This window comes from Dermacentor silvarum, unplaced genomic scaffold, assembly GCF_013339745.2.
Source record: "Dermacentor silvarum isolate Dsil-2018 unplaced genomic scaffold, BIME_Dsil_1.4 Seq860, whole genome shotgun sequence".
NCBI classification, from domain to species: domain Eukaryota; kingdom Metazoa; phylum Arthropoda; class Arachnida; order Ixodida; family Ixodidae; genus Dermacentor; species Dermacentor silvarum.
The window spans coordinates 153-14,677 of NW_023606886.1; the positions used below are offsets into that span (position 1 = coordinate 153).

General features: G+C 46.4%; 1 protein-coding gene across 1 annotated transcript; it reads left to right on the forward strand.

Moving 5' to 3' along the window:
* Positions 1–1,919: 1,919 nt before the first annotated feature.
* On the forward strand, positions 1,920–10,074 carry LOC119435725 (cytochrome P450 4V2; the record flags this gene model as incomplete). The annotated part of the gene is made up of 5 exons (XM_037702449.2): positions 1,920–2,473; positions 3,555–3,640; positions 6,728–6,927; positions 7,847–7,916; positions 9,948–10,074. Coding segments are annotated over exons 1-5 (597 nt in total), but the record flags the coding sequence as incomplete, so codon positions are not given.
* Between the last annotated feature and the right edge of the window lie 4,451 nt (positions 10,075–14,525).

The following is a 14,525-nucleotide window of genomic DNA, read 5'->3' on the forward strand; positions in this document are numbered from 1 at the left end:
TTAAAATCTCCACTAAGGATCCAAGGGCCAGGTGTCGCGGATAACAAAGCACCCAGTCGTTGCGTGTCAAAACGACTGGTTGGAGAAATATATGCAGCGACGAGAGTAAATGTAAGTTTCTTTGTTTTTACAGTTAAGCACACGTATTGGTCGTCGTCGTGAGGCACAACTGAATGTAGCACGTAAGTGAGTTCACACCGAACATAAACGACGACCTTGCTGAGGACATTACACGACGCTGATGAGAAAGCTTCATAGCCCGATAGCCGGATTGTAGTTTGAAGGTTTGGTTCGCAGACGACGATGATGGGAAACTTGTTCGCAAAAATGAAAGGTCGAAAATCCGAAATTCTTGATCTGAGGCCTCGAGCATTCCACTGAAAAAGGGATGCTTCCTTGACATCTTTACGGAACGATAGCGGTGAATGAGCCATAATGCTATTCAAGACTTGCAAGTACTGGATTCATCGCGTCCAGTACCTGCAGTGCGCTGCGAGCATTCGGGGTGTTTAGGTTCGTCAGTAACGTACGCATGACATTCATGAGTGACTTCAGCATGGCGATCACTTGCAAGTCCTGGCCTTCTGCGCGGACTGCTGCAGGGCCTGCTGTCGGGCCATTCGTAGTTGTTGGACGACTCGTGTCTCGTGGTTCTGCGAGTTGGCATGGCTTCGGTAAAGGTGGCCATGCTTCCTTTGAGTTATCGATGGCGGGCGTTCTTCTCTCATCTGCGTTGGTAACGCACGAGGTCAGCGGTTGACGAACAGCCTTCTCCGGATTGTGCACTTCCTTAGAACTATCACAGTGCTTTCTTGACTTGCGGTGCCGGGAACGTCGGCGTCGGCGTCGCACTTTAGTTGCGGCTTCTTTATGCGTCGAATGGTCTCTGACCATCTGCCTCAAGATCTTCTGTTCATTTTTCTGGAATGGGCAATCTTTCGAAGTCGCATCGTGCGCACCCTTGCAGTTGGAGCACTTGAAGTCCGTCGTGCGACAAGTGTCGGAGCTATGTGACTCGGAACAACGTGAGCATATGCCTGGGTTCTTACAGACAGCACTCACGTGTCCAATTCTCTGACAATTGCGACATTGTAGGGGCTTGGGCACGAAAGGTCGTACAATATGACGAAAATGGCCGACCTTTACATACGTTGGTAGGCTATCCCCTTTGAAGATGAGCTTCACGCAAGTTGATTTGCCAATACGATGAGCTTGTATTATGGGAATGCTTTCTGTCGTTGTTTTGATCAAAATAGGCAAATCACTGTCACAGATTGAGACGTCGATGTTGTAAACCACTCCTGCAGTGGTTTCCAAGGTCTGAGGAGTGTGGCAGCGCACTTTGATGTTATCTAGCTGCGTAATCTTCATCAACGGATCCAAGGCGCTTCGGTTAGTAACATCGATAGCGAGGACGTTCTTGCGATTATTGATTCTGACGTCTTTTATCTCGCCTGGAGCGAGAGACTCCAGATAAATAGAGATGGCCTGTCTATTGAGTCGGTTGAGATTGTCCGTAGCCGCCTCGGGAACGAAGATAATTGTATGCTCCGGAGCTCTCGGCGTAGGAATCACAGTCGACTTACTTGACGCGGAGCAGCCGCTGACATTTCGTCTTTTAGCTTTCCGGCGTGTGTAGACCTCGAAGCCTTCATCGTCCGAAGTGGTGTCGCTCGATGGAGAGTACAGCTCGGTGTCATCGCTGTCAGCTTCGCTCCGAAGGCAGTTCCTCTTCCTTGGAGTAGCTCCCGCAGACGCTGGCAGGTCTGGACGGTGTTCGACCGATTCCGTTTCCATCGCCGAAAAAGGGAGCGGCGTCTCCCAGCAGAAACCGGTGAGAATGTATAATATTCCAGAGAGACCAAAACAGTGATGTGCAGAACAACCACTTCGTCGTCTTCCTTCATTAAAACTTGTATGTTCCCAAATAAACCCATATAATCACGTAGGTCTTTAGTAGGACGTTGAACCCCGTCAATCACAAACAAACTTGAATTGAGAAGTCCAGTGCTGCTAATATGGCCCCCAGCCCAATAGTAGCAAAGAACGCCACCACATCTACTACCGTATTTTTTCCTTCTCTTGTTTTGTTATTTCCCCGCAGCACTTGATTCGTCTCAGCATGAACAGATGAATGTGTGTTTTGATAGCATAGCTAAAAGAAAAAGAAAATATGGGAACAGGGCAAAAACAGCGCACGCAAAAGCAACGTCGACTTGCCCCTGTGCCATCTTCGCCTGATTTTCATTCGTACGTGTTGTGATGTAAACACATTGTCGTACCATTGTCCCGGCAAACACCTCTTCGCGTGAGTGACGTTCGGCGTGTTAATTGGCCCGACCGCACCTTCGCAGTGGCCATGCAGTTCGTGATAGGCTACACACGGATCGTGCAGTCAACTAAGCTCGCCTTCACCAAGATCTACATCGGAGTTTGGCCCATCGTCTTGCTCTCTTCGGCTGAGGCAGTCGAGGTGAGCGCCTGGAATATCATGATTTAACGTTATTTTTTTTTCGGTCATCCGAAGCTTCGCCTTGGTGCGATAACACTTTAGACACTTGGACTTCAGTACGTATTTCACTTGGCTGTTTTGATAACAGTGGTTAGGTAGATCACGTCAGAAAGTCTTCTGAAAGCACAGACGTATTGCATGTTGGGACCTCTGCATGCGCCACTAATTCTAATAAGAAAATAATAGCAGTTTATTTCGTATTTCTACTACGCGACGCTGCCGTGCAGGGGCACTGCTTATGCAATGAGGCGTTATGCGCTGATTGCCTTGAAACACAGAAATATATCTTCTGTGAGAACAACCGGCGCGTCTGTAGCGACGGCGAACTTAAAAGAGCACTGAAATGCGTTTTAACTGATATCTCATCACAGATGTAACAGGCTATAATAACACATCTTGCCGCACAACAAGCATGCAGCGGTATTGATTCTCTGTGCTCACTTGTTGTCCTTTTTTTTTTCTTTTTTTACTGAACACACAAGATTTCATCTAGAAGTCTAGGGAAATAGCTGATGCAGTAAACAACAGGAAACGCTCGCCCACGCGGTAGCCGAGCGGTTTTGAGGTCGCAGGTGTACGCGTAGCTTTGTGGTAAGAAATGCACCGGGACTGTTATTTTTCGCCGCGTCGCTATTAGATTCATCAGTTGGGTATGGTGGCTAGAGGTAAATTGGGCGATCAGAGTGGTTTTGCCGCTATTGGTGTAATCGCGGGAATTTTAGACTTACGAGTCTCTGGTGGCAATAAAGATCATGCAAGCCATGTAGGTAGAGCCGAGCATCAATTATTTCCAGAAATGTCCAGAATGTGTGCATATGCAAAGAAACTGGACCCGTATTCACAAACACACACACAATAAAAACAGTTATTGAGATAAAACTTTTCTTAATAGGAGGTGCCATTCATTGGTGATGTTGGGAACATTATTAGCGAAGACGGGTGGCCAATAGAAAAGAGCACTTACGAAAGGAGAGCTTTGTGAATTCGGCCCTTCCCTTTTCTAGTACATGTTCATTAACAACGCTTCTATTTCCTTGGCTAGGTCCTGATGAAAAGCAACACGCTTCTGGACAAAGCCCTACTCTATGGCCTGATGAATTCATGGCTTGGCACCGGACTGCTCACCAGGTGTGTACGTTTCCATGCATTGCGAGGCGTTATGTCCCCACGTGACCATTATTATCGTGGTGCTTCTGAAGAATGAGCCTGTATTTAGCATTCTTGCGCTAGTTGGGTGATCATGAAAAAAATATCATGGCGTACGAAGACGAGACAAAAACACAAAATGAGCTCTGCTAATGCGGTTCTTTAATAAGACTATTGGTGCTAGACTGCGTATTGTTTATTTATGTATTGCGAGCGACGCCGAAATGCTTCGGAGCTAAGGGACATGAGCCGTTGGATCCACAAGAGAAACACCGCTGTCTAGTAGATGGACAATAACTCGACTAGGTGAGCTAGCTAGGTGTTACACAATTTGGGAGCAAACAGATGCCAAACACCGGGCAAAGAACAAGAAGGCGTTGCCGCGTCCCGCGCTTTCTCGTTCTTTGTCCGGTGTTTGGCGTTGTTTTCTACCAAATGGGTGGACAACCAGTGGTATTGCCAAACCAAATACGCGGTCATGTGCAAAGCCGTAGCAGTTGCAGTAGCGAGCACTGACTCCCTAGCACAGATAACTATAGCTTTTGCAAACGTATACTAACAGAGGTTCGCAAACGCCGGTGACCTAGAACGTCCCAGGCGATAGTGTTGGAAGTCTGTCTCAGGTATTTATGAAATGTGGGCTCTGACCGCCTTCATCTGGTGCAAAGCAACTGCAGTTGAGGTATGTCGAATGCGACGTGTTTGCTGACAAGCGGACAAGAATTGCGGAGATTAGGTGCTGTTTAATTGGAGAGAACCGGTTCTTGGAGCCAGCTGCTCCCTTATGACAAAGTCTCGTGTGGTGGCGCAAACAAGCCGATTAATGCAACCCAACCCACGAAGCTGTGTCTGCGTGCACCGCCTGAAAACTTTACGAGCCGCCTGGCCGTCGTGTCGGCCCTCTAGGCCACCAGTCAGGCGGTTACGCAACACTTAAATTGACTCTCATTGAGCGAAGCCTTATTTCCTGCTGGCGATATCCTCATGGCCATCTGATCAGTATACCTGAACGTCATGCTTACATATGACAGCCCGTCAGATAACCGATTAAGAATAAATGGCGAGCAGCTTCGGGGTCTTTGTGGTGACCAAGGTCGGAGGGACGGGGCGAGAGAAGTGGCAAGAGTTGTCTTCGTAGAAGTCAATAAAACATATCAGAAATGATATGTCGCTCTGACTCAGCGTGATTGTTTATTACACGATGTAAACGTGGAAACATTGGCCCACGAAGAGCTGGCTACCTCACAGCTAGACGGAAAAAAATTGACTCAAGCTACATAGAAAGGGCGTAATGGAAGGGCCGAAGAAAATAAGATCAAATTAATAAAACGTGAAGTAATTGAAGCGAGGCCTACCGCACAAGCTTTAATATGCACGCCATATCCTACGCTCAGACAGAGCCATAGAGACATACTCGTATGGTCAGATCACGCGGAACACTTACCGAAAATGAACGTTTAACCTTATGCGCAGCGCAGATTCAAGCACGTCCATACAGTCAGTACACGTGTGGCTATGTCTATGCTCGGAAAACAAAACAACCTTGTACACAGCGCAGAATAAAAGCCCATCACCAGACGCCGTCACCGACAGTACACTCGAAGAGGAAAACTCACAGGTCCCCATGTATGTGAAGCGATAGCATTATCAGAATCAGCTCATCCACACCTTTGATTAAGCTTCCTTCAGGATCGACACATTTGAAACCGCATTAAAACCGCTTTTAAACCACATTAAGACCCTTGTAATGGTGATAAAGGTGAACCCAGTGAGAAATGTATTTACAGCGAGTGCAAAGCTCACAGTTATGCAGTAATATCATGGACGGCGTCAAGCTATGATCAAAAAAGTATTTCAAAATGTGCCGCCATATTGGCTTATTGATATCCAACATGTATTTATTAATGTCCTTAACTCCAATTTACGGAGGACGATGCAGAAAAAGTGAGTCGAAATCACAAATCTTCAATACGCGATCAAACAAACGCGAATAGGAGGAGGAGGAGGAATAAACTTTATTTACAAAAATGAGCGGACGGTGAAATTGTCCGAGGTGGGCGGCGTCCCTAGTCCAGGATGCCGTAGGCCTGAGCCGATAGCTTGGCCCTGCTCACCAGACGATGCTGGTCTTCAGGGATCGGTCTTGTCAGCTGGGCCTCCCACTGCTCGACGTTTGGTCCGGTGAAGCGTGGTGTCGATGGGTTTTGCCCACATTTCCGTACCATGTGGTATAGGGTATTGGGCGCAGATCAGAAGGCGTACGTGATTCGACGCACGTGAATAATACAAACGTGAATAATAATAATAATTACAAGCATTTAACCATCTTGGCAGACTTACAGAAGTAGTGTCAGCTACCGCTGCAGTGTCGGTCAACCGGATGGTTCAATGAATTGTTTGTTTCGGGAACAAGAGAGTCGGAAATTAAATATGGTGACTAAAAAGAGCATCTACAAAGGGTATATAGCGGCAGACGCCAAGTGGACTCTCCGTTGCGCCCTTGTTATTTTTATTAGGAACATTTTCATTTCGTTATTTATTTATGTGTTTATTTGTTTTGTTGTTATTCTTTCTTTCTTTCTTTCTTTCTTTCTTTCTTTCTTTCTTTCTTTCTTTCTTTCTTTCTTTCTTTCTTTCTTTCTTTCTTTATTTATTTACTTTTTGGTGTATAACTTATACAGAAGTAGAGTAGACGTGGTACTCTCTACCTCAATCTCTCCACAGCAACTCTTGTGTAACAGAACAGAACACTCAATCTAATCCGAGTTGATAATCACGCGAAACGAAGTGGTGTAGCAAAGCTCGTGTCATTAGAACTTGCTTGTTTCTTCGGCGTTTCATCTGTGCTCTTCTTTAATTGCTAAGAATGTGTTAACTTGCTAAGTATATGTATATATCTAGCAAGTTCTAAATTGAGAGAGCCATTAAATCTTTTTTTGTGTGTGTGCAGTTAAAGAAAAGCACAGATGAAACGCTGAAGAAACAAGGACCACGAGAACGGGCTATCGTGATGACTATAGAGCAGTAACTAAACCAGAATGGAACTCCTAACAAATGTATTTGATGCAGCCCGAAACGCAAGTGGCGTGCCCGGCGCAAACTTCTCACGCCGGCCTTCCACTTCAAGCTGCTGGATGACTTCGTGCCAGTCATGGTGGAGCACTCTCGCGCATTCTCGAAGCGCCTGCGCGCGCTCTCGCAGCAGCACCGGCAGGCGCCGATCGACGTGGTGCCGCTCGTGTCATGCTGCACGCTGGACGTCATCTGCGGTATGCGCCTTTGTCGTTCTTTGTGATTTCGTTCTCTTTTTGTTGGATACGACCGCCTTTACAGAATACTGAAGCGTGCAGGATCCGAGGGTAGCTTGCATTATTAGCCACGCAGTCCGCACACTGAGGTGAGCAGACAGTAACTCGTTGAGATGCAGCACCGCCAATTCATGACCACTGCGCTTAGGGATAGGCAAAAAATAAATATGAAGAACCAACCCCAGTGCTTTGGGAGGTGGTTATTTGTGGCACTATGTTGCGCTACGTGCTTTGGGTGGCGCTCCCCATACCACCGTGCCTTACCCGTACGCTAGCGCCAACAGGTACTTCGAGCACCACTTCCTCAAGTACTGTTCGGAACCCCTTACAGTGTCTGCGACCGCCTCTGGGAGCAGATTCTGAGGCGGAGCGTCTCCAACGACAGCGTCTGCGTCTTCAACCATAGGCGCAGCGTATTAAAGACAGCATCTCAGAACGCTAGCTGTCACGATGAAAGAATGCGTGAACGCTCCCCTTACCACCGTGCCACCGTGCACTACCACACAATACCACCGGTACCACCGCACGGTGGTACAGTTTTGCCGTACTACCATGCGGTTTTACCAATTTGTTGCACTTCACTGTCTTCGGTACCGGCCCACAAGAACGGTTAGACAGTCACAACAAATAGCGATTAGTTCCCAAAGAATGCTAAACGGATTACAATATGCTACAGCGACGTATTACGCGCCAACCAACCAAACAAAAGGAGAACGAACTTTTTACCAATACATTGGTGCGAAAGATCGGCAAGCTCCAAGAAGGCCCGAATTTGCCTCGACGCCTTCGCGCAGAATTTATTCAAATCCGTGAAAGCACATTTTGCCACGCAGCAACCAAGGTGCATTTCGTTTGAGCACGCGCCTTCTTTTATTTGCAGAGACTGCCATGGGAGTTTCCGTGAACGCCCAGGAAGACGGTGAAGCTCCGTATGTCAAAGCAATTAAAGTGTAAGTCAGTCACAACCGCCCTTTTTCTTTGAGATGACTCTATTCGAGCAGGTCAAAGAACCTAGAAACCGGCTTTGAGTACCAAGATTCGTTTCTTCGAGATGGTAAAATGTTGACAAGCGTGACCGACCTCATGGTGTTTTGGGCTATGTTATAAGCTGGGACTTCGGTGAAGATTTCGCTATCAATTTAAATAAATTCACTGTAAAATTAGAATTTTATTGCGATATGGACACTTCAACCGGATTTCTGCCGTCGCCGTCACCGTGAGGTTCCGTATAAAGTCCAAGGGCGATAAAATCGATAAGTGGTTCTTGAGGGAAAGGGAAAGGTTGGCGCTATCTTCTGCAGCCCTTGAGGGAGCACGGCTCAGCGCCAGAATCGTCGCCGCGCGCCGTATGCGCGAGTGAAAGAGCGCGCGGGGGACGCGCGCTATCACGGAGAGCGAACGCACGGCGGAAAGCAAACGCGCCCTTCGTCGCGCGAAATGACGTGGGGGTATGGGAGGGAGAGAGGCGGGGCGACGCTGTGCTGCGGCACCAAATGCGTCTCTTGCAACCGGGCGCAAGGGGAACTGGCCACTCAATCTCCCACTCGAAAGCAAGAAAGTGGGAAGGCATCGCGGGAGGAAGGGGGGGGGGGGGCAAAAAAATTAAATTATGGGGTTTTACGTGCCAAAACCAGTTCTGATTATGAGGCACGCCGTAGTGAGGGGCTCCGGAAATTTGGACCACCTGGGGTTCTTTAACGTGCACCTAAATCTAAGTACACGGGTGTTTTCGCATTTCGCCCCCATCGAAATGCGGCCGCCGTGGCCGGGATTCGATCCCGCGACCTCGTGCTCAGCAGCCCAACACCATAGCCACTGAGCAACCATGGCGGGTGGGAGGGGGGGGGGCAGCTTCTACTCTGCCAACAACTGCGTTTGTACTTTAGCCGGCAGTGGCGGTCGCCCGCACCGTCTCTTAAAAGCGATCTCCACACGGCTCTGACCTTTGTATGCGATGTGCATTCGCCGCTCAGTTTCCGTTGAAGTGATAGACCGCACGAACCTTCGCTCGCTGCGGCGGCTGCTCTTGCTGCCAGCGTTTTGACAGTCGTCTGCGGTCATTGAGTGTGATCTATTCGTGTTTGCTTGTGCGCACTGACACCACGCTTGTTAATTCAGTTAGTAAGCGAATGTGTCCAAGTTTATGCAGCCGATAAAACTACTATCCCTACTCCGAATAGCTCTCTACTAATTTGCTATCGCAATTGATGCTTCGCCTTTCGGGCGAAACTGCGACATTTTTTTAAAGGATGCCAGCCCTTTTAACGGAGAGGGTATTACTGTTCTTCTTTAAACGTGTTCTTATGCCATCCATTCGTTCCCTGTGATTGGTCACAACATCGGTCGTTCCTGCTTTCAGTAGCTTGGCTGCTACTGCAAGATTGATACACTGCCAGACAAGAATAGCTACTAGCCTATAGTGTGTTGTGTGAAGCGTCGGACACCGCAGAAGCATCCACAGCACACAGTCCTCATAAAGGCGTGGTCCTCAGTCGGTGACTCTACTTCTAGAGGTATCTTGTCAGAATTCCGTGCTCTGGGCACGCCATTCTATGTTAGAGCTTTACATGAGATAATTGATTGATTGATTGAACGTCTTAAAGCGACGCATACGCTAACTTGCTACACAAGCGTTTCTGCATCATTTGCTGCTAAATGGGCAGGTGAAGAAACAAGGTGGACAGAACGGGCAGTGGCATCAACAAATTTTGTTTCAAAGGAATTACATTCGTAGAAAGGTTCAAACACGTACCATCACGTGACAGAAACGCTCTTGGAGCGTTTATGTCACGTTCGTTTACGTCGCAGAAAGCTCTTGGAGCGTTTATGTCGTGACATGCCTGTGCTTACACGTGCAAGAACGGTTAACATGCTAGTGAAACTTGCTGTATGCAACTTACCCGAGTCCTCCATGGACTTGAGTGAGTCGGGTGCTCAGTTTATGAGGAATGCGTCGCTTTACTTTCTGATCTTTCTCGCAGCGTGTCCGGATCCTTCCTGGAGCGCTTTGCAACCCCTTGGAAGTGGGTCGACGCCTTCTTCTTCACCAACCCTACGGGGTGGAATGTTAAACGAAACGTCAAATACCTGCACAACTTCACCGAACGGGTATGCCCCCCCCCCCCCCCGAAAAATTTTTTCGTGCTGTCGTGCACCGCCGACAAAAACAACCACCGGCGCCAGGAATCATTGTGGATTTTGTCTACAATGTCTTTTTGACGCTCGAAAAGACATTTCGGCGCGGAAATTGCGAACTCGGTCTGGATTTCGTGGTAACGCCCATGCACCTGGAGTCGCATAACGTAAGGGTGCCCCAGCCGGAGCACAACAGCCCCTCCCCGAAATTTTTTTCGTGCTGTCGTGCACCGTCGACCAAAAGAACCACCGGCGCCGGGAATCATTCTGGATTTTGTCTACAATGCCTTTTTGACACTCGAGAAGACATTTTTGCGCCAAAATTGCGATCTCGGGCTGGATTTCGTGGCAACGCCCATGCACCTGGAGTCACATAACGTAAGGAGCCCCAGCCAAGCACAAAGCTTCAAGGGCTTTTCGATAGCGAGCGGGCGCGCCGCAGCATCTTGCAGCGGCCCCGGAATCTACAGAGCGCATTGATTTAAATTCCGAAACTTGATGGGTATGAAGTTCTAATAAACTTTTGACGCGAAAGGTGCGCTGACACTTCCAAAGGCGTGCTTCTGATTTTTAATTCTGGAACTTTATGGTTTTCATGTTCTTATAAAGCACGCGCTCGCAATCTTCCATACATACGAAAATATTAAATATCACCGTGACTGTCAGCTGCCAGCTGGCATCTGATAATTTTCTCCAAACATTTTCAGGAAGCAAGCCCAATGTGATCGATCAGCTGCACCAAGGCAGGCAAATGTAAAATAAGAGAAAAGATAAGAAAGTTCACGGCCTATTAAATTTGAGACAGTACATTTTTGCGGGTGGCAATGAAGGCCTGGCTCTCCGTGGCGATAGGACACTGGTCCTATGGATTTAAGCAAAGCCCCCGCTGAAAATACTGGTATTTCCAAAGCGCTTCTTCGCATGCGAGCTGATTGTGGAGATGCATATCTGAAGAACCATTTGGAAAGTTGCCCCAGTAATGCCTCGTATTTAAACCAGATGTACAAAACCAAATTATAGGAATTTGTGGTGAAATTATCAAAGAAAGCCTAGATGCAAAAGTGAACACTGCAGGCTGCTTCTCTGTACTTGCTGACGAAATGACGGATATTGCTGAATTCGAACAGCTTACTGTTTGTGCAAGGTACCTAAACAAAGATGTCAACGATATCGAATGAAGAAAGGACGGAAGGAAAGAAAATAAGAGGTGAAAGGCAGAGAGGTTAACCAGGTTAAGTGTCCGGTTGGCTACTCTGCACACGGGGATGGGGTAAGGGCAGAAAAAATTAGAAAACAAAGAAGATTAAAAAGAAAAGAAAAAGAAACGTATCAGTCCGCACAATTCTATAGTTTTTCACTAAGTCCTGTTTCATTTAAAAAGCGTACTAGCGCTTTTAAAGCAGTTCGTTCCGACGTCGGCTGGGACCAGGGACCAAGAATTCTGGCTTCCGTGAGGGGACGGCTGTCTATCTTGTCGAGCGTGGTGCTGAGCAAACGATATCGAAGAAGTGTGTTTAGGTTTTAGCACAGGAATAGATGCCCTCTCTAATTGAGACTGCAGGTTACATGTACATGTGTACAAACTGCTGCAGATTCTAGTCTCACTGCCAGCGCAGAGAGAATTTCAAACATGAGATTACTAAAAAATCACTTGCGCTCTACAATGTCTGAAGAACGCATGGTTATGCTGGCGCTTCTATACGCCCAAAGAGACGTCGCCATCAACGTGTCCGAAGTTACTAAACGCTTCGCTAAACTTCCCCGCCGAGTGAAGTTTATCGTTTAGACAGCGAAGCAGCAAAAATAAATGCATGTAAAAATATCTTCCTTCACGTTCCTATAATTATAATAATAATTATAAAATAATAATTATTATAATTATTATTATTATAATTATGAAAATGTATGACTGTTCATTAGCTTTTAAAACCACAGAAATTTTCACCGTTTATTGTAACAGCATGGTTATCAAAATTATCATGAGAATACAAAAATTACGGGGACATCAATAACCAATTTTGACCGACCTTGCTCATTGAAAGCCCGGCACACGCGGCGTTTCCCAAAAACGCACTCGGATGTTGGGTAAATCAACTTGCAGCATCATCTGTGGCTTTCGTTTGTCCTTTTCTTTCCTGTTTAGCTACATGCTTGTACTTCTTTTTTGAAACGAAGCAATACCCTTCTTTTATTTTGGGTGCAGAATAATCGTTGCCGCTGTGCAAGCAGTTAAAATACGCATTTTCGTATTGATTTCTGCATTCTTTTTCTATTATTCTAGCCACATGGTGCTGTCGCGACCGCAGCATGGCTCAAATGCATATCACGAATTCTGATATCATAGTTTTCTTCCAGCCTGGATCGTCTGTCTTTCTACTCGTATGCATGAAGTTTACTATCTGTGACTGCGCAACATGTTTATTTGTCTTGTTTGACGCATTATATACAGGGACGTTTCCTTAGATACGTAGATTTATTGCAGATTTATTCGTATATTTAAATATCTTGTTGCGAGGTTTTGTGTATACAAGCAGTGAACTTGGTTTCCAACGACACTTTCTTGCCCTTTATCTTCACATTTGTATATTCCATTCTATCTTCGCATTTCTAATGTATATGTTGCGGAACTTCTGCTTTTTATATGTACTCACTGTTGCGACTATAATTTCGTTGCAATTAGAATATACGACCGCTAACAGCTGCTCCTGCGCAATCCATTGCAACGAAGGACAGCGTCATTGAGGTTTTTCACTGGCCCTTGCATATGTACAAAAATGTAAACAAGGTTTTTGAATGACAAAGATTCATCAAAATATTTGTCCTCAACTTGTTCATTTTATGGCCTTTACGTTTTTCATATCAGCTGCATGCACTGCTTTGCTCGTTTAGAACTGATATAGTTCTAAAGTTCGCGTGATATGTTCTTTACTTATTAAACAGACAAAAAAAAACGCGGAAGCATTGATATCAGCTATTTCTGCCACAATTTTTGGGACATACGAACATATTGTTTTAGGAAAAATACATATTTTACTTGTCTTCACAGTGCGTAGCGTTCAATAATTCGCTTGCAGCATCTAATATACAATGGCATTGGCAATGGCAATGCAGTTATTATTCATGTATTTGATGCCTCGACAACTTCTATATGGAGGAGGCCGCGCTGCAACTTGAACCCCCCCCCCCCCCCCCCCCCCCGAACAAAATTTCTGGCTACGCCACTGGTGCCTATGACTTCAAAATATAACAGCGCGACTTATTGAACGAGGATAAAATGAAAGCTCAGACAAGGGCAACACTTGGACAAGAACTTAATAGGGTAACAGACCACGACGATCGTTATTCACCGAAGGCCGTACGTCAAGTTGGCAACTAATATTTGTGTCTTACGCTTGGCTATGTATTGCCCACTGCGGCTTCTCCGGCTTATCTTCTGACTGCCTGCTCTGTATAATGGTACAACCATTGCCCGCGACAGCACCCGGGAAAACTGTAGTTCATGGTAATCGCCACTTTTTCGACTTCATCTGACAGGCACATGAAGTAGAAATCCTCTCCGCAATCCTATTCCTCACTTATTTATGTGGCGCCAGTTCCTTCAGCTTGGGAGTACCTGGTGCAAAAGATGGCAACGTAACATCGTTTTGCATTCTTCCGAAACATGTATGTACCTTTTATCACACGGACCGATCGCAAGTTTCGGAGAATGCATGGTGAGTGCTCTCGCTATCTGCACGGCAGCAGCGGCTGCTGACGGCCCGTGTCATCTAGAGAGTTCTACCCGTCTTTCTTACAGGAAAGAGGAATATGGTTGGAGGTGCTTGGCAACTTATTCTGTCCTAACACAGGAAAAGCAGTTACCCTGGTGTGAAATTTATGTTTCCGTCGGTGCAAAATACCGCTTCTGTAGAGACGTGAATTGAAATGCGCTTGGGGATTAAAAAAAACAACAACGGGTATCTCGGTTCTGCATGAGATATTTTATTAAGCTGCCTGTTATATGACCAGGTGAACATATCTTTCTGCGATCTCTGCGAAGACGCGAAGAAGCACGGTGCCCTCCGGCAGCTAGATATTCAATGCACGCATATCGCTGCGCACACATGCAGTGCTTGCATGACATTTGAAGTCGTCCTTCAGAGAGAACTTGCTCTTTAGTTTAAACTGGCTCGTACTATCTAATGTTATAACTACTGTTACCGCTATAACTGATAAGCGGACGAAAATGTGCGACGGGGAGTAGTCAATTCACACAAGCAGGCTTGCTTTTGGCTTCTGCGTATGCGGGACAGGTGTACATTCACATATATGATTGACCATTCCTAATTGAAGGCCAAGGACCGAATTAAATGAAGAAGTAGGCGAAGTTCTTTCAATTATTAACTGTGCGATACAATATGGATGCCATTAGTGGACTGCTGAAA